The sequence below is a fragment of the Cornus florida genome, unplaced genomic scaffold, assembly GCF_030987335.1.
Source record: "Cornus florida cultivar Cherokee Brave unplaced genomic scaffold, ASM3098733v1 CherokeeBrave_3.0.0_Hap2_Chr01, whole genome shotgun sequence".
NCBI classification, from domain to species: Eukaryota; Viridiplantae; Streptophyta; class Magnoliopsida; order Cornales; family Cornaceae; genus Cornus; species Cornus florida.
This window is the reverse complement of record NW_026775571.1, coordinates 3,476,612-3,496,623: the sequence shown is the minus strand read 5'-3', so window position 1 is coordinate 3,496,623 and position 20,012 is coordinate 3,476,612. Positions and strand designations below refer to the sequence as shown.

The 20,012-nt window shown below is 37.6% G+C and overlaps 1 protein-coding gene across 1 annotated transcript; it reads right to left on the bottom strand.

The window, feature by feature from the left end:
- Positions 1-2,264: 2,264 nt before the first annotated feature.
- On the bottom strand, positions 2,265-2,777 carry LOC132276850 (uncharacterized mitochondrial protein AtMg00810-like). Its single transcript, XM_059778511.1, has one exon. The coding sequence runs from the start codon at positions 2,775-2,777 to the stop codon at positions 2,265-2,267; it is 513 nt and encodes a 170-aa protein (XP_059634494.1).
- Between the last annotated feature and the right edge of the window lie 17,235 nt (positions 2,778-20,012).

Here is a 20,012-nt window from a genome sequence, read left to right as displayed (position 1 = left end):
TATAGCTCCAATTCCGATGAGATAGAGAACAATAAAACTAAATCACTCATGAATATATATGTGTGCTCTCAAAAATAAATTCAGAATAATCAGATTTGATTTTCTGAATTTTCTCTCTCTAAAAGGCTTTCTCAAAATATAGAATTGATTTTCCCTAAAGCCATAAATCAACCTCTGTGTATGATAAGGTTTATATAGACTTTAGAAAGTCCTAATCCCTCAGAAAAATATGATAAATTTCGTGCATAGGACTTAGAAGGAAGTTAGGATCAAAAAGGAATCAAACAGCAAAAAGGAAACTTAAATCCAAGTGCTGCCAGGAGACCTTGAACCAGTTCAGAGGGGCTGAACCGGTTCAAGATGACCAGTAAAGAATCCCTCAAATTCTTGAACCGGTTCAGCCCTCTTAAACCGGTTCAAGATGGCCAGTCTTGAAACTTTGGCAATTCTGCTGATGTTGAACCTGTTCGATAAATCTTGAACCAGTTTAAGATAAACAGAATGTAAAAACTTGTTCCGAACCTTCCAAAACCCTTCCTAGATGTTCTCACTACTCCTCAAAACTGCTTAAAACATTGTTCTCATTATCTTGGAGTGTAGTATCCCATGAACACTTAACCTTTTTCAAATCCACATCCGATCTTCAATCTTTGAAATTTTGAACCGAAAAATTATAACTCGATCGGACTTATTTATATATCTCACAATCTCACCCTTTGGCAATTTCGTGACAAAACCCTAAAAACAATGCAGCAATCTACCTAAACAGGAAAATAAATTACAATGATTGTTAAAGGAAATAAAACCGCAGAAAAAATTCTTGAACCTCATGAAGCTTTAACACTTGTACCAACCTGTAATCTGCACATTAGCTCAAACACAATTACCCATGAAGCTTAATCAATAAAATAAACACAAGCATAAAATAGCCATGCTAATAATGCCTGAAAATCAATGCAATGATTCTCCCCCTTAATACAAAAAGTTCTCCCCCTTAATACAAAGTTTCTCTCCCCCTGATTGATAAAATTCTAAACTCTCTCCCTCTTTTTGTCACAAATTAACAAGGGTCACAAGGAAGAAAAATCCTAGAAGAAGGAAGCAACCAATCATATAAATCTTGTAAATTAAAACCAATAAGAATGTAAAATCCATAAGATTATATGTAGCAACAGAAATAACCAAGATCAATTCTTTTAAGTTCCACAAACTTAGTAAGTGTAGTTCACTCACCACCAAGTTCCAAAAACATATGATCTGTCAATTGTTCAGATTTCGGATGATAAATCAATGATATCACATATCCTTAGAAATCAAACAATCAACATATGCAAAAGACAATTTTTTTCTTTCTTTCTTTGTGCTCCATTTTTCTTTTTGCACATTGGCGGCTTTCACACTTATGGGCAGCTAACTCTTTCCCTTATTCCCATTTGTTTCAAGTTAAGGTAGCTTTCGGACAAGTCCCAAAGGTAGCCTTTTCCATCTCACCTTTTTTCAAAATAGCAAAAAAAAATTTCTTTCTTTTTCAAAAACTTTTTCATTCCAAGCTATTTTTCAATATTCTTTTCTTTTCACTCTTTTGGTCTAAAACACATAAATCAAGTTTAAATCCCAAGACAATGATCAATCATATCAACATTATCTTTGACCAAAACAATGACATCTCAAGTAAATGTATTATCAATGATTCATTTACTATACGAAATAAGTAAGCAAAACCAATTTCATCAATTCATAACTATTGTATGCTTTCCACAAATAATCCATGTGTCATTAAACTCCTTGTGTTCAACATAGTCAATCAATATGGTTCGCTTATCTTCTCAAAAACATAATCTACACTCTCAAGATATGCATGAAAATTCTTTCTAGACTTTGTCTTTGCAATGCATCTAATTAAGACAACAGACACCAATAGATTTTCTAAAATGAGAAAACTTAGGAGCATCTAATGGTTTAGTGGAAATATCAGCCAAATTCTGATCAGTATGCACTTTTTCCAAAGACACGACATTTTGTTCAACAAGTTCCCTAAGAAAGTGATGTCGAATGTCAATGTGCTTAGTCCTAGAATGCAAAACTGGATTCTTTGAAATATTAATTGTACTAGTATTATCACAAAAGATAGCAATAATACCTTAATCAACTCCATAATCCAGAAGCATCTGTTTCATCCAAAGCAATTGTGTGCAACAAGTTCCAGCAGAAATATATTCAGCCTCACAAGATGATAAAGATATGCAATTTTGCTTCTTGCTATATCATGAAATAAGATTAGTACCAACATAGAAACAACCACCTGAAGTACTCTTTCTATCATCCTTGTTACCAGCCCAATCAACATCAGTATAGCCTGCAATCTCAGAGTTAGACTTAGAAGAATAACGCAATCCATAATTCAATGTACCATTGACAAAACGAATAATGAGCTTGACTGCAAGGATGTGTTGTTCTCTAGGATCAGCTTGATACCTAGCACAAACACCTACACTAAATGAAATATATGGCCTAGTTGCTGCCAAATACAACAAGTTACCAATCATACTTCTATACAAGAAATGATCAACCTTGTTAGGATCAGAGTCTATATCCAATTTGGATGAAGTAATGAGAGAAGTTTGAACATGATTTGAATCTTTTATACCAAACTTCTTAACTAACTCATTTACATATTTTGATTGATATATGAAAGTCCCATCATCAAGTTGTTTCACTTGGAGACCTAGAAAGAAAGTCAGTTCACCAACCATACTCATTTCAAAAGTATTACTCATATCTTTAGAAAAATTATGAATAAGGTTATCACATGTAGCACCAAAAATAATATCATCTACATATATTTGAGCAACTAGAAAATCTTTTCCTTTCCTGAAAATAAACAATGTTTTTTTAGCTCTTCCTCTTCTGAAGCCCTTGTGCATTAGATAAGAAGTTAACTTCTCATACCATGCTCTAGGTGCTTGCTTTAAACCATAAAGAGCCTTTTTAAGATAAAACACAAAAACAGGATTATTTGGATCAATAAAACCTTTTGGTTGTCCTACATAAACTTCTTTTTGCAAAATACCATTTAGAAAAGCACTTTTTACATCCATTTGAAACATTTTGAATTTAAAGTGACATGTAAGAGCAAAAAGAAGTCGAATAGACTTAAGTCTAGCAATAGGTGCAAAAGTCTCATCAAAATCAATTCCTTCAACTTAAGTGTATCCTTGTGCAACTAATCTAGCTTTGTTTTTCATTACAAGACATGTTCATCAAGTTTATTTTTAACGATCCATTTAGTCCTTATGATATTAACATCACTAGGTCGAGGTATTAACTCCTAAACATCATTCTTCACAAACTGAAGCAATTCTTCTTGCATAGCCATAAGCCAATCAGAACTTTGAAGCACTTCATCAACATTTTTAGGTTCAAACTGAGCCATGTGACATGAGTGTCCTATGTCATCTACAATACATGAGTGTCCTACATCATCACGGACTGTACTCCTAGTACCATGCTTATCCCAAGGACCTATCACATTGTCAATTAGATGACTCAATTTAACTTTAGAACTACTAGATGTGGGAATATCTAGTGACGGTGCAGGAATTCCTATAGGTTCATTAGTGGTGACCTCTAATTCCTCATCCTCATCCTCATCTTCTTCAACCTCTGCAGCTTCTCCACCTAAATCCTCAACTCTTTCTTCCTCATGAATTGTAGGTTTTTTTATTTCTCCTACAATTTCAAAATTAGTTTCATCTTCATCAAGTTGAGAAGAGGTTATCTTAGGTTTTGTATCATCAAAAACCACATTTATAGACTCCATAACCACTTTGGTCCTAAGATTAAAAACCCTATAAGCCTGACTTGTTTGTGAATAACCCAAAAACACACATTCATCACTTCTAGAGTCAAATTTTCCCAAGTGTTCCCTATCGTTAAGTATATAACATTTACTTCAAAAGACTATAAAGTATTTAATAGTGGGCTTTCTATCATACCACAATTCATATGAAGTCTTGTTAGTTCCAGGCCTAAGATAAACTTTATTTAGGATATGACAAGCAGTACGTACTGATTCAGCCCAAAAGTGACTTGCAATCTTATTCTCCTGAAGTATAGTACAAGCCATACCTGTAATTGTCCTATTTTTCCTTTCCACTACACCATTCTGTTGTGGTGTTTTAGGTGCTGAAAATTCATGCTTAATGTCATTTTTATCACAATATTCAAAAAATTCCTTAGGTTTGAATTCACCTCCATTATCGCTCCTAATCCGATTAATTCGATATCCCTTCTCATTCTTAATAAGTTGGCAAATAGACCTGAAATTCACAAAAGTATCAGATTTTTCTCTCAAATATGCAACAAAAGTAAATCTAGAAAAATCATCAACTATAACAAGCATATATCTTTTTCCTCAGGTGTTATACGATGTAATACCCCTAATTATAAAAGGATAGTCTCGGTATTTATTTATTATTTTTATTGTATTTTTGCGTGATTATTTGGTTTAATTATTTTTCTTTATTAATTTTATTTAATTGTTTACCTATGTGATATGTATTTAATTGGCATTTATTGTTTAAGAGTTTTAATTGTTTTATTATGAATTTTATTTTCGTTAATTGTTTCTTGTTTTCTTTAATTGGGTTGTGTATTTAGTTAAATGTTTTAATTCTGTAATTGGATTAGTTTGGTCATTCTAATGTGTAAATTGGTTTATTTAAATGTTTTAATTAAATTAAATTATAGATTAAATTAGTATCAGTTACTGTATTAAAATAAATTAATAACTGGTCTAATTTTAAACAGCAGGGTTCCCTAAGAGGTTACGCGTATGTAGCCGAGTATCTTATAACCTAGATTGCTATATGGGCCGACTGACTAGAGTTTTACATTAGGGCTCTGGCTTTAATTAAACAAGGATTAGGGTTTAGGATTTTTACGCCTATATATACATAGTTGTAATCTGTATTAAGGGTTGGAAACCCCCAACTCACGTAACATAGATATAGAGAGTTACAGAGTGAGGCTTTGAGAGAGCAGAGCAAGTTTGTAAGGTTTCCAACTGAGGCTTCAAGATTTGGCTTAGGAGAAGGGAGGAACAGAAGTCATAGGAGGCTAGATGATATTTCAGTGGTCGTCGGAAAGCTTAGAACAACGGCGACAAGGTTTTGTTTACAAAACTATACAGGCAAGTTCTTATCTTTCTCCTTCCCTTTGGCTTGTGTTCTATGCACCTAGATAGTCTCTAGGAGATTAATTGGCCGTAAACTAAACCATGCATGTTTTATATATGTTTTACTTGATCATTTTATCTGTGAAAAATTTATTTACAAAATAATTATAGCATGTATGTTTTTCTTGTCTCTATTTTGGCATAACGTCCCACTGTTCTAATTTTTATTTTGAATCTTACTGAAATCAACCAAGGTCTGAATGGATACTAGATGTAATTTAAGACCTTCAAATTTAAATTGGAGGAAGAACAGAGGGGTTGGAATAGAACTGATGTTGCAATTTAGTTTCAGTGTTGTTCTTCAACAATGCAAGTTTAAATGGCTTGATTAAACTCTGTAATTGTTTTCAAATTTATTGTAAACAAACTTGGGGGATGCTTCTAGACTAAATTAAGATTCCTAATATTAGTTTTTAGAAACCAACAGAGTGGTAGGAATTGATCAGAGAAGGAGCAGACGGACTGAAACGAAGCAACGGGGACAGAGGCTCTCAAAGGAGGTGAGAGCCGGCTCCATGGATGTGGGAGCCGGCTCCCACAACAAGTAGAGCCAGCTCTAAGGACTCCTAGAGCCCGCTCTAGGCTGAAAGAGCCTACTCCCAAAATTTGGAGCAGGCTCCCTCTTCAATATACGATTAATTTTATTTTTTTTTAGTTTTCTAAGGCACTGTTTGGTATTCTGGACACTGTTTGAGCCTTTGGATGTTTCTAATGGATTATGGGGACTTTACAAAGGATCTAATTACTTGATTCTAAGTGTGATTAAACTAGTTGTTGCATGGTTTAAGTCTCTAAGATAAAGGATAAAACAGTATAAAAGCGTATGACTTAGTACACTGTTATCGGATGGGACGAAATAAATTGTTTAGGTTAATTTAGCAATTTGTTGGACTATAATAGGATTATAGAATTTGTTCTAAATGCATGATAGAGTCATTGATATATTGGATTGGGTCTATGCATGCTTTGGATGCTAGTTGTGTAAACTATTAAACTGTTTCCTGCAATTACATGGTTTAATTCTGGGATTTAAATTGCTGAAATCTTAAATACTTTTCTGCAATTATTTAGATGGTGGTTTTGAACTGTAAATTACTTGTTCATTATGTATACATTGTAATTTACCTAGATATGGAGGATTGTATGCACCTGTATGGGACGGTGACATACTGGTGACGGTTTAGCTCCAAACACCTAAACCTAACCTAACGAATTTAAGGAATAGATTTATAAATATTGAATCCTAATTTTGGTTAAGACATATCAACTACAACTAAGTTGAGTGGCTTCCTGGGTTAATGGACGGAGGTTAAGTCACATCAACTGAATAAGTTGAGTAACTAACCAGTTGGTTTGTTGTATGTCAGTTTATTAAATATTTGAACTACATACCCTAGATTTGGATGGATTATATATATATGTTTATGGTACCACGAGCTGAGCTTGAGTCTCAGATTCGTTGGTTAGGGTGCGTATTTGCGGTGGATGCGTAGCTGGTTATAATAGGTTGAGGTGTACCCTGTTAGGTCTAGGTACTCATGCCCACCTTTGGGTGCATATTTGCATGTTGCCTTCTATTCAGGTTGAGACCCCTATTATAGACTAGTGAATGTCCCTTAATGTGGATATATTTATACGTATGGACTAGATAGATATTGTGAGGTGTCTACGGTCTATCTGCGTATCGGGTCACTGTTTGAATTGCAGTTAGATTAGAACTTGCTCGTGGGTCTGACCCACTCTTTTATTATTCTTTTCAGGTACTGGACGGTTCCAGCCTTAGAGCTTGATCGTGCTTGTCGAGGACAGTCTCACATTCATCTGATTTCGTAGGACTTCTCTCGATGTTTCTAGCATTATCTATTTTCAGTTTTCAGTCTCAGTTGAACTTTTGGTTAGGGGTCCACCAGTGGATTCCCAAGTTGTAACCTTGAAGTTTTGGAGGGTTGCAGTTTTATTTTTCAGTTATGCATGGAGGGTTTTATAATTAATGTTTCTTTCAGTTTTATTCCATCTTTATTATTTCATTTTGTCATCTGTGTTCGCTTTAAAATACTTAATTGTTTGATATTCCCTTGGGTTTGGGCTTGGGCCTGATCAACCTGTGTCTCGGATCCGAGGGGTATCACAGTTGGTATCAGAACACTCCAGGTTCAAGTGTCTCTGGGACATTTCGTATTAAGACTTTCACGTAGCGGTTTTTTTTTTAATAGAGCTCATGTTAGGATTCGTTGAATTCTTTTACGGTTCATTTAAACTCGTACTGATGTCTGTCTTTCTATGTTAACAGCATGGTTAACACTGGAAGAGGACAGAACATGAATAGTTGACAGAGGAGAGCGGCATATAGACAGCAGGAACGTCTACAACGTCGGCAAATGGAAGAAGAGTAGCAAATGCCAGGGTTTCAGGAGGAGCAGGAGGAAGTTCAACAGGCTCAGGGTCGGGTCAGAGATCCATAGATTCCTCCACACCTCAATGACCTTGTTGTTCGGGCTATAGAGGCTGGGGTAACAGCTGCACTCCGGAACCAACCACAGGTTCAGCAGGCACCTGTACCGGTACCAGTGGTTTAGACGAATTCTTGGGGAAAGGCTAGGAGCTTTTTCACAAAGGGGTGTCCACCTGTGCTCTTAGGCTCCACCGATGTGAGAGCAGCTCACCAGTGGAAACAGGACATTGAACGTCATCTTCATTTGGTTCAGTGCACGGAGGTTCAGAAGCAGATGCTTGCTACTTTCAAGCTAGTTGGGGATGCACTACAGTGGTGGGAGTTAGTTACCACCCCAAAGGAGAGGATGACATTGACTTATGATAAGTTCAATGTTCGCTTTGATGAGAAATATTTTCCCTATGCAGTCAGGGCAGCTATGAAGACCGATTTTTGAAATCTGCAGTAGGGAAACATGACAGTGGTGGAGTATGAGCAGCAGTTCACACGCTTATCTCTCTTTGCACCGGAGGAGGTGGATACAGAGGAGAAGAAGCGCAACAGTTTCGTCAAGGGACTGATGTGGTCTATCAAGAGAGCTATTACAGGTAGTCCAGCCTATACTACCTATGCTCAGGTGGTAGACGCCACTCTACAACAGTATCAGTTGACTATGGACATCAGACAGGCTCGTGGTGAGAAGCGGGGTGATAAAGACTCTACTAATCAGTCAGCTGAAAAAGGGAATGGCAATGGTCACTGGCAGAATGACAAAGGCAAGTTCCAGGGACAACAACCTTGGAAGAAGCACAAGGGTGGTTCAGATGCTCACCAGAATGGGGCACCTATTCAGAGGCAACAGAATGGGGGACCACAGGCAAAACAGGGTCAGCCACAGGCTAACCGACAGAGGAGGCCATTTGGTACTTTTCAGGGTAGTTGTTACACTTGTGGAGAGTATGGTCATACCACCAGGCAGTGTCCTAAAGCAGGACAGGGATAGGGACAGTATGTGCAGCAAGGACAGAGGGCGCCAGTACCTTTACCAGCTCCACAGGTTCCACGGATTCAGGGACAGACACATCTGGCTTTACCGGCACCACCGCAGACTCAAGGATAGGCACCACAGCAGTTGCACTATGGTAGGGTGTATAACCCCATGCCACAGGATGTTCAGGCACCTCATACTATTGAGGGTAAGTTTCCTATTCATGGTTTAAATGGACATTTTTATTTGATACGGGTGTTACACACTCATTTGTAGCTAAGACTTTTGTTGTTTTATCTGGGATGAGGGCGAGGGTATGCACTAGGCCTCAGTGTATTTCTACACCATTGGGCAATATAGCCATTATACATGAGAGTGATGGGCTTGTGACACTAGTTATTGGCAAACTCAGATTTCTAGCCAATCTATTAGTCCTGGACATGCACACTTATGATGTGATACTTGGGATGGATTGGTTGTCTCACTACCATGCTTAAGTTGATTGTTTTGATAGATCTACTATTTTTACCATACCTGGTCAGGATATGTATGTAGTAACTATGCTACGTTCTAAAGGGGGCGGTAGCACCTATTTGTTCCATGTAAAGGAGGAAATGAGGAGGGGATTACTGTGTCATTGGATAACATACTGATTGTACAGGATTTCCCGGATGTATTTTAGGAGATTCCAGGGTTGCCACCTAGTCGCGAGATCGATTTTGTGATAGACTTAGCTCCAGGCCCTGCGCCTATTGCTAGGGCACCCTATAGGATGGCACCGGTGGAGATGAGAAAGCTGAGGGATCAGATTCAGCAGTTACTCAGCCAGGGTTTTATTCGTAGGAGTACATCACCTTGGGGAGCACCAGTTCTATTTATGAAGAAGAATGATGGTTCGCTTCATCTGCGTATAGATTACAGGGAGTTGAACTAGATTATGATTCACAACAAGTATCTTTTGCCCAGGATTGATGACTTGTTTGATCAATTAAGAGGAGCCACATATTTCTCTAAGATTGATCTGCGTTCTGGGTATCATCAGCTGAGGGTTAGGGAGCAGGATGTTCCTAAGACAGCGTTTCTCACGAGATATGGTTCTTATGAGTTTCGTGTTATGCCGTTTGGGACGACTAATGCACCTACAGTGTTCATGGACTTAATGAATAGAGTCTTCCAGGCTTATTTGGATCAGTTTGTTATTGTCTTCATTGATGACATTTTGATCTATTCTCAGTCGGAGGACGATCATGCTCGACATCTTTGCATAGTCTTGCAGACGCTTCGTGAGCACCAGCTATATGCCAAGTTCGAGAAGTGTGAATTTTGGCAACGGGAAGTGAAGTTTCTGGTTCACGTGGTGTTAGAAGGGGGGATAGTGATTGATCCAGCCAAGGTTTCAGCTGTGGTAGAGTGGGGTCAGCCTACTTCACCTACCGAGATTCGGAGTTTTCTCGGTTTGGCAGGATATTATCGTCGGTTCATCCAGGGGTTCTCCAAGATAGCAGGACCACTCACTCATCTGACCAAGAAGGGTATACAGTTCGTGTGGGATGAGCACTATCAGCAAGCTTTTGATGAGCTGAAAAGGAAGTTGACTTCTGCACCGGTTCTGGTTACTCCACAGAGTGGGATAGAGTATCTTGTCTACACGGATGCTTCGTTGCAGGGTCTTGGATGTGTTTTGATGCAAAAGGAGTGACCAATTTCTTATGGATCTTGGAAACTTAAGCCTCATGAGCTTAATTATCCAACACATGATTTGGAGTTGGCAACAGTGGTCTTTGCCTTGCGTATTTGGAGGCATTATCTGTTGAGTGAGTCCTTCAGATTATTTAGTGATCACAAGAGTCTGCAGCACTTATTCACTCAGCGGGAGCTGAATATGAGGCAGCGCAGATGGTTGGAGTTTGTAAAAGACTATCATTTTTCTATACAGTACCATCAAGGAAAAGCGAATGTGGTGGCAGATGCACTCAGTCGCCGACCTGTTGGTAGTCTTTCTGCTCTATTCACTACTAAGTGGAATGCTTTGAAGAGTGTGGATGAGTTATCGGATGCACTTATGGCTTGCATGGTGGTTACACCTTCCATCATTCGCAAGGTTTTACAAACACAACTCACGGATCAGCAGTGCATTGACAAGGTTGCAGAGATAGCTTCTGGAGAGGTTCCATTTTACTATGTTGGGGTTGACGGAGGTTTGAGGTACAAGGGACGTTTAGTGGTACCTTCTGCTGATGGTTTGAGGAAGGATGTGCTGACTGAGACTCACCACTCTAAGTTCTCGGTTCACCTAGGAGGCGATAAGATGTATCAGGATATGAAGCGGCAGTTTTGGTGGGCAGGTATGAAGAGGGACATTGCTCTTTTTGTTTCTCAGTGTAGTACTTGTCAGATGGTTAAAATTGATCATCAGAGGCCGCCAAGAGCTCTACAGCCACTACCAATTCCGGAGTGGAAATGAGAGAGCATATCTATGGATTTTGTGGAAGGGTTGCCAAATTCTTTCAAGGAGCATAATTCCATATGGGTCATTATGGATAGGTTGACCAAGTCAACTCATTTCTTGCCTATTTGCACTGATTTCACTTTGGAGCAGTTGACATGGCTTTACATATCGAATATTGTGAAGTTGCATGGCATTCCATTGTCTATTATATCAGACAGGGATTCGAGCTTTGTGTCTGGCTTTTGGAAGAGTTTTCAGCAGGCTTTGGGTACGGAATTGCACCTTGGCACTGCCTATCATCCTCAGACTGATAGACAGACTGAGAGGGTTAATCAGATCATGGAAGACATGCTATGGTCGTGTGTTCTTGACTTTAAGGGACACTGGGAGGATTATTTGCCACTTGTGGAGTTTGCTTATAACAATAGTTTCCAGAAGACTATTGGGATGGCACCTTTTGAGGCGTTATATGGCTGACCGTGTCGATCGCCCATTTGTTGGATGGAGGTTGGCGAGAGCAGATTCTTGGGTCTTGAATTCATCAAGGATACTTCTGAGAAGATAGCTCTTATTCGAGATCACATGCGTTCTGCCCAAAGTAGGCAGAAAAGTTATGCTGATCGTCGTACTCGGGCATTGGAGTTTCAGGTTGGGGATCAGGTTCTACTCAAAGTGTCTCCTATGAAGGGTGTTATGCGCTTTGGGAAGAAAGGGAAATTGTCTCCGCGGTTTGTCGGTCCATTCATGATTACGGATCGAGTTGGCGCTGTTGCATATCGGTTGGCACTGCCGGATAATTTGGACCGCGTACACAACGTATTCCATGTGTCCATGTTGCGAAAATTTCTGCGCGATGAGGATCGGTATCAGCATATAGATGTTGGGGAGATTGAGTTGCAGCCGGATGCAACTTATTTGGAGCCACCATGTCATATTATTGACCGTTGGGATCAAATCCTTCGCAATAAGGTTATCCCTTTAGTTCATGTGCAATGGAGTCATCACAATGAGGCTGAGTCCACTTGGGAACGGGAGGATGTCATTCGCTCGCAGTTTCCTGAAATATTGGAAGAAGGTAAGAGCGAATTCCGATGACAGAATTCCTTTTGTTAGGGGGGAAGAATGTAATACCCCTAATTTTAAAAGGATAGTCTCGGCATTTATTTATTATTTTTATTGTATTTTTGCGTTATTATTTGGTTTAATTATTTTTCTTTATTAATTTTATTTAATTGTTTACCTATGTGATATGTATTTAATTGGCATTTATTGTTTAAGTGTTTTAATTGTTTAATTATGAATTTTATTTTTGTTAATTATTTCTTGTTTTATTTAATTGGGTTGTGTATTTAGTTAAATGTTTTAATTCTGTAATTGGATTAGTTTGGTCATTCTAATGTGTAAATTGGTTTATTTAAATGTTTTAATCAGATTAAATTATAGATTATATTAGTATCAGTTACTGTAATAAAATAAATTAATAACTGGTCTAATTTTAAACAGTAGGGTTCTCTAAGAGGTTACGCGTATGTAGCCGAGTATCTTATAACTTAGATTGCTATATGGGCCGACTGACTAGAGTTTTACATTAGGGCTCTGGCTTTAATTAAATAAGGATTAGGGTTTAGGATTTTTACGCCTATATATACATAGTTGAAATCTGTATTAAGGGTTGGAAAACCCCTACGCATGTAACATAGATATAGAGAGTTACAGAGTGAGGCTTTGAGAGAGCAGAGCAAGTTTGTGAGGTTTCCAACCGAGGCTTCAAGATTTGGCTTAGGAGAAGGGAGGAATAGAAGTCATAGGAGGCTAGATGATGTTTCAGTGGTCGTCGGAAAGCTTAGAACAACAGCGACAAGGTTTTGTTTACAAAACTGTACAGGCAAGTTCTTATCTTCCTCTTTCCCTTTGGCTTGTGTTCTGTGCACCTAGATAGTCTCTAGGAGATTAATTGGCCTTAAACTAAACCATGCATGTTTTATATATGTTTTACTTGATCGTTTTATCTGTGAAAAATTTATTTACAAAACAATTATAGCATGTATGTTTTTATTGTCTCTGTTTTGGCATAACGTCCCACTGTTCTAATTTTTATTTTGAATCTTACTGAAATCAACCAAGGTCTGAATGGATACTAGATGTAATTTAAGACCTTCAAATTTAAATTAGAGGAAGAACAGAGGGGTTGGGATAGAACTGATGTTGCAATTTAGTTTTAGTGTTGTTCTTCAACAATGCTAGTTTAAATGGCTTGATTAAACTCTGTAATTGTTTTCAAAATTATTGTAAACAACCTTGGGGGATGCTTCTAGACTAAATTAAGATTCCTAAGATTAGTTTTTAGAAACCAACAAAGTGGTAGGAATTGATCAGAGAAGGAGCAGACGGACTGAAACGAAGCAACGGGGACAGAAGCTCTCAAAGGAGGTGAGAGCCGACTCCATGGATGTGGGAGCCGGCTCCCACAACAAATAGAGCCGGCTCTAAGGACTCCTAGAGCCGGCTCTAGGCTAAAAGAGCCTGCTCCCAAAATTTGGAGCAGGCTCCCTCTTCAATATACGATTAATTTTATTTTTTTTAGTTTTCTAAGGCACTGTTTGGTATTCTGAACACTGTTTGAGCCTTTGGATGTTTCTAATGGATTGTGGGGACTTTACAGAGGATCTAATTACTTGATTCTAAGTGTGATTAAACTAGTTGTTGCATGATTTAAGTCTCTAAGATAAAGGATAAAACAGTATAAAAGCGTATGACTTAGTACACTGTTATCGGATGGGACGAAATAAATTGTTTAGGTTAATTTAGCAATTTGTTGGACTATAATAGGATTATAAAATTTGTTCTAAATGCATGATAGAGTCATTGATATATTGGATTGGGTCTATGCATGCTTTGGATGCTAGTTGTGTAAACTATTAAACTGTTTCCTGCAATTACATGGTTTAATTCTGGGATTTAAATTGCTGAAATCTTAAATACTTTTCTGCAATTATTTGGATGGTGGTTTTGAACTATAAATTACTTATTCATTATGTATACATTGTAATTTACCTGGATATGGAGGATTGTATGCACCGGTATAGGACGGTGACATACTGGTGACGGTTTAGCTCCAAACACCTAAACCTAACCTAACGGATTTAGGGAATGGATTTATAAATATTGAATCCTAATTTTGGTTAAGACATATCAACTGCAACTAAGTTGAGTGGCTTCCTGGGTTAATGGACGGAGGTTAAGTCACATCAACTGAATAAGTTGAGTGACTAACCAGTTGGTTTGTTGTATGTCAGTTTATTAAATATTTGAACTACATACCCTAGATTTGGATGGATTTTATATATATGTTTATGGTACAACGAGCTGAGCTTGAGTCTCAGACTCGTTGGTTAGGGTGCGTATATGCGGTGGATGCGTAGCTGGTTATAATAGGTTGAGGTGTACCTTGTTAGGTCTAGGTACTTATGCCCACCTTTGGGTGCGTATTCGCATGTTGCCTTCTATTCAGGTTGAGACCCCTATTATAGACTAGTGAATGTCCCTTAGTGTGGATATATTTATACGTATGGACTAGATAGATATTGTGAGGTGTCTACGGTGTATCTGCGTATCGGGTCACTGTATGAATTGCAATTAGATTAGAACTTGCTCGTGGGTCTAACCCACTCCTTTATTATTCTTTTCAGGTACAAGACGGTTCCTGCCTTAGAGCTTGATCGTGCTTGTCGAGGACTGTCTCACATTCATCTGATTTCGTAGGACTTTTCTCGATGTTTCTAGCATTATCTATTTTCAGTTTTCAGTTTCAGTTGAACTTTTGGTTAGGGGTCCACCAGTGGATTCCCAAGTTATAACCTTGAAGTTTTAGAGGATTGGAGTTTTATTTTTCAGTTATGCATGGAGGGTTTTATAATTAATGTTTCTTTCAGTTTTATTCCATCTTTATTATTTCATTTTGTCATCTTTGTTCGCTTTAAAATATTTTAATTGTTTAATATTGCCTCGGGTTTGGGCTTGGGCCTGATCAACCCATGTCTCGGATCCGAGGCGTATCATATGCGACCCATCAAATCCATATGAATCAATTTTAAGGGTTGAGAAATGACTTTATGAATAAGTCTCTAATGTGACACTCTAGTTTGTTTTCCTAATTGACAAGGACCACATATTTCATTCTTAGGCATTTTCAATTTAGGCAAACCTCGAACAAGATCATTGTTAGATAAATTCACTAAATCATTAAAATTCACATGTCCAAGTCTTTTATGCCATAAAACTGCCTCATCAGTAACTGCAGAAAAACACATTAGTGAAGGATCTGAAAACACAACATAGCAATTATCAGTTCTAGTTCCTTTCAAGATGCATTCACCTTTTTCATTAACTACAAAACACCATTGTTGAGTAAAATTGACTTGAAACTCCTCATCACAAATTTGACTAATACTCAACAGATTAGCAGCTAAACCTTTAACATATAAAACATTTTTTAACTCCCCAATTCCTGGAAATTTGATCTTATCTTTACCACTTATAGTAGAAGCCTTACCATCACCAAAAGTAACAGTGCCAACTGAGCATTCCTTAAAAGTGGTAAACAATGTTCTATCTCCTGTCATATGTCTAGAGTACCAACCACATGGACCAAGTGCTCTAAGTGCAGTGTGCATGGCAAGGCATTTAAAATTCTCTTTATTTACCTAAACAATTTTAGATTCATTATGCAATGATTTCACTATTGTTCTAGGCAAAGAGTCACAAGGCTCAACAATCCTAATCATCTTCCCCGAATTTGAACTCTCTTGATTTTTTAATTTCTTTCCTAGTTCAAATTTTCTTTTCTGACACTTATACTTGATATGTCCTTTTTCACCACAAAAATGACATGTTGAAATAAGTTTAGGAGAATTAGAAATAACACAAGGTTTGGTTTAAACTTTCACAAAAACATCTTTAGATTTCTGAAAATACAAATCATTTGAAATTGATGCCAAATTTTTGTTACTCCTAACATTCTCAACCACTCCTTTCAACTTATCAATTTTGCAAGTGTCAATATCAACTTTCTGAAAAGACTGTTTTGATTTAACAAATTCACTACTCAAATTATCAATTTTAAGTTCTAGTGATTTATTAAACAAATTTACCTTCTTAAGCTCCTTTTTCCAGAAAATCAATTTTATGAAGAAGATTCAAATTCTTATGGCCAATTTCTTCCAAATTCTTATTAGAGACAGAAACTTCTAACTTATAAATATCTCTATCAAGTTCCGCAAAATTCAATTTCTCTAACAGATTTTCAAAATCCTTTTTAAACTTGGACCACTCAATTTTCATGCTTGTGACAGAATCAAAAATAGGAGTTAAAGGCAACACATCAACAACAGATGAATTGTCAGACATGATGCAAAAATCAACAATAAATCAAAAAATATGATCTACTCTGGATAATGAGTATCCCGCTCTGATACCAAATTATGAAACGAGAGTTACGTGGGGTACGGAAACAGTTAGTTGATTTGAATTGTGATTAACTCCTTAAATGACCTGGATCTGATTATCAGGTCAACATACTCAATTTATAATTGATTTAAATTATGTGATCAATTTAAACATCCACAATCATAAATATATGAAAAGTAAAGCAAGTTAGAGTTAGAGAGATTGCACCAGGATTTTAGCGAGGAAATCTTAGTTGATAAAATACGTCAACTGTTATGGGAAAAACCTCGTGGACGGTGCAGTCCAAAGTAAATCAATCCACTATGCTTGAAACAAAGTATACCGGACTTTGACTCTGGCTCATACCCTATCGTTCTACCAAACACCAACTGCTAACAATCCTATGGCTTTGCGACTCCCCGTCCAACAACAACTTGACCTCAGGCTTATGCTTGATATTTGTAGAAAAGTAGCAGGAAGATCATACAACACTTCTCGAATGCTCTAACCCTTTCAAAATGTGATCTCTTTTACTTCTGTTCTTCAAGATCTGAACTAGATGTAGAAGAATTAAATTCTGTTCTTCATACGGAATATTTGAATCTTCAATATAGCTCCAATTCCGATGAGATGAGAACAACACAACTAAATCACTCATCAATATATATGTGTGCTCTCAAAAATAAATTCAGAATAATCAGATTTGATTTTTTGAATTTTCTCTCTCTAAAAGGCTTTCTCAAATTATAGAATTAATTTTCCCTAAAGTCGTAAATCAACCTCTGTGTATGACAAGGTTTATATAGACTTTAGAAAGTCCTAATCCCTCAAAAAAATATGACAAATTTTGTGCATAGGACTTAGAAGGAAGTTGGGATCAAAAAGGAATCAAACAGCAAAAAGGAAACTTAAATTCAAGTGCTGCCAGGAGACCTTGAACCAGTTCAAAGGGGCTAAATTGGTTCAAGATTACCAGTAAAGAATCCCTCGAATTCTTGAACCGATTCAGCCCCCTTGAACTGGTTCAAGATGGCCAGTCTTGAAACTTTGGCAATTCTGCTGATGTTGAACCTGTTCGATAAATCTTGAACCAGTTCAAGATGGACATAATGTAAAAACTTGTTCCGAACCTTCCAAAACCCTTCCTAAATGTTCTCACTACTCCTCAAAACTGCTTCAAACATTGTTCTCATTATCTCGGAGTGTAGTATCCCATGAACACTTAACCTTTTTCAAATCCGCATCCGATTTTCAATCTTTGGAATTTTGAACCGAAAAATTACAACTCGATCAGACTTATTTTGACAACGAAATTAGCCAATTATAAAATATATATCTCACACATACAAGCTCCAAGGCGCAGCCAAGGCGCATGCTTAGTGGAGGTCGCTGTGCCTGGGCTATTGTGAGGCGCATTTGCTGCGCCTGTAGGCGCCTTGCACTTAGGTACGCGCCTAGGTGCGCTTTGCAGAACACTGGATTGGAGTAAGTGATACCGTATGACATTAATTGGATCCCGTTTTACTTCGATTACTCTGAGCTGGGAAATAATGGTAAGATTGTAGAGGCCTTTGCCGAGAGGAATGGGAGGCAGATTGAGAAAACGGACTATTTGTGACGGCCTAAGTTTTTCAACCCTGTGCGTCAGCGACGAACCGAAAAGATGACCCAATAACGAATCCGAAATGTGGAAGCGAAAGAAGCAAAACAGCCACTAGAGATGTACGTCATCCCTAAGGCATCAAAATGACTCCCCATGAAGCCATGGAACTCAATTAAGCCAAGCAATGAAGCAAGAATGCCAAACCTGATAAGAAATGAACCAAGGGTAAAGTGGTCATTTCATACTAGAATGGGTGCCACCTTGCACACCATTGGAAATACAACAAAAATGAATGAAGTTAGACTCAAGAATCACCTGATTCTGAGTCCAAACGGAAAAGATATTAAATTAAAACAAAGTGGCATTTTCCGTTTAAGAGTTATCACGAACCTATCTCACTAAAACTAGAATAACTCACACTATAGGTGGACTTTTGATGAGTGGTTGGTACCATTGGAAAGCTAACTTCAAGCTCTTAAATTTAGACTCAAGAACCACCCAATTTGGATTTAAAACGAATGAGATATGATCCCATGAAGTCGAATCAAGGAAACTGTCCAAGGAAAAGATAAAGAATAGGGTTTCAGGGAGGATCGGTCGACCGAACCCCAATCATCGGTCAGTTGAAACGATGATTTTCCTTAAATGGCTACTGGAATGGCTCCTTGAGCTTCGTCAGCTGGCTAATGGCTCTCATCAGCCGACCGACACATCTGCTGCAGCAAGTGTTGCAATGACTGTGCAAAGTGTCTGGTCCGTCTCCAAGGCTATGCATGCATTCTACATGATTCAAACAAGTTTTAAAACCTTTCCTAGCCTCATTCAAGCACCCCTAACATGCTAAGTCAAGAGGAAACTTCAAATGACACTCCCATGCATGAATTTTTCATAAAAATTCATAAAATCGCCCAAAAATAGTTCCGAAGTTAAAACTTAAGAGTTTTGTGAAATGTGGACACGCACGCAAACGTAAAAAGACATTTAAGACGCGTCTCAATGGTCCGCGGCTTCAAAATAACCCCAATGCAAAATATGACCTCTCAAACCTCAAATTTTACATAAAATGCAATAAATGAAACCAAAATGCATAGCCTAAAACAAAATGGTGTTTGGCCCTTGGCCACACCTCGTAAATGATCATAGAGACCCTATAAAAGAAAAAGAATGGAATTCCCATACCCGATGCAAACATGGTGAAGTAAAGACTCAACATTTTTCAATATTTTCATAGTGAACCTTGAAAACGAAAGTGCATAGACTACAAATTAGATATCATTGGCCTATGACCTCACCTCATACATGTCAAATACATTGAAAAGAGTGTACTTATGTACACATTACATAAATGGAATCAAGGATACAAGTTTTGATACATAAGGCTACAAAATGACATTTCATGCTAACATTTGTATGAAATGGAAATTTAAAAGCTACAAATCATCCAAGGAATGATGAGCATCACGAACGGTGAGTAACATAAAGCTACTCGTAGGAAATGAGCATGCATCGACCTACCATTTTACAAAATTATCACCTTAAGGTGAAACAAGTCAAAGGGGCTCATGCCACCTAATGTCTATGTCAAGATGAGACTCAGGGAGCATCCTAAGCTACCTTAGATCATTTCTAGCATAATTTACATCATTCATGCAATTTAAACAATATAGAAGCATGTTATACAAAACAACAAGATATAGATTCTCAAAGTCCTCAACTTGAAATCTAAGACACGAAAACAATTTAAATGGATCATGCCACCTAACGTCTATGTTCTAAATGAATCTATAGGATCATTCCTAAGCTACATTTGAACATCAAAACACAAATCACAATATCAATGCAGTTTAACCAACATTGGAA

Coding starts and splice junctions, on each gene's coding strand:
- LOC132276850 (XM_059778511.1), bottom strand. CDS start 2,777: ATGAGTAATACTTTTGAAATGAGTATGGTTGGTGAACTGACTTTCTTT.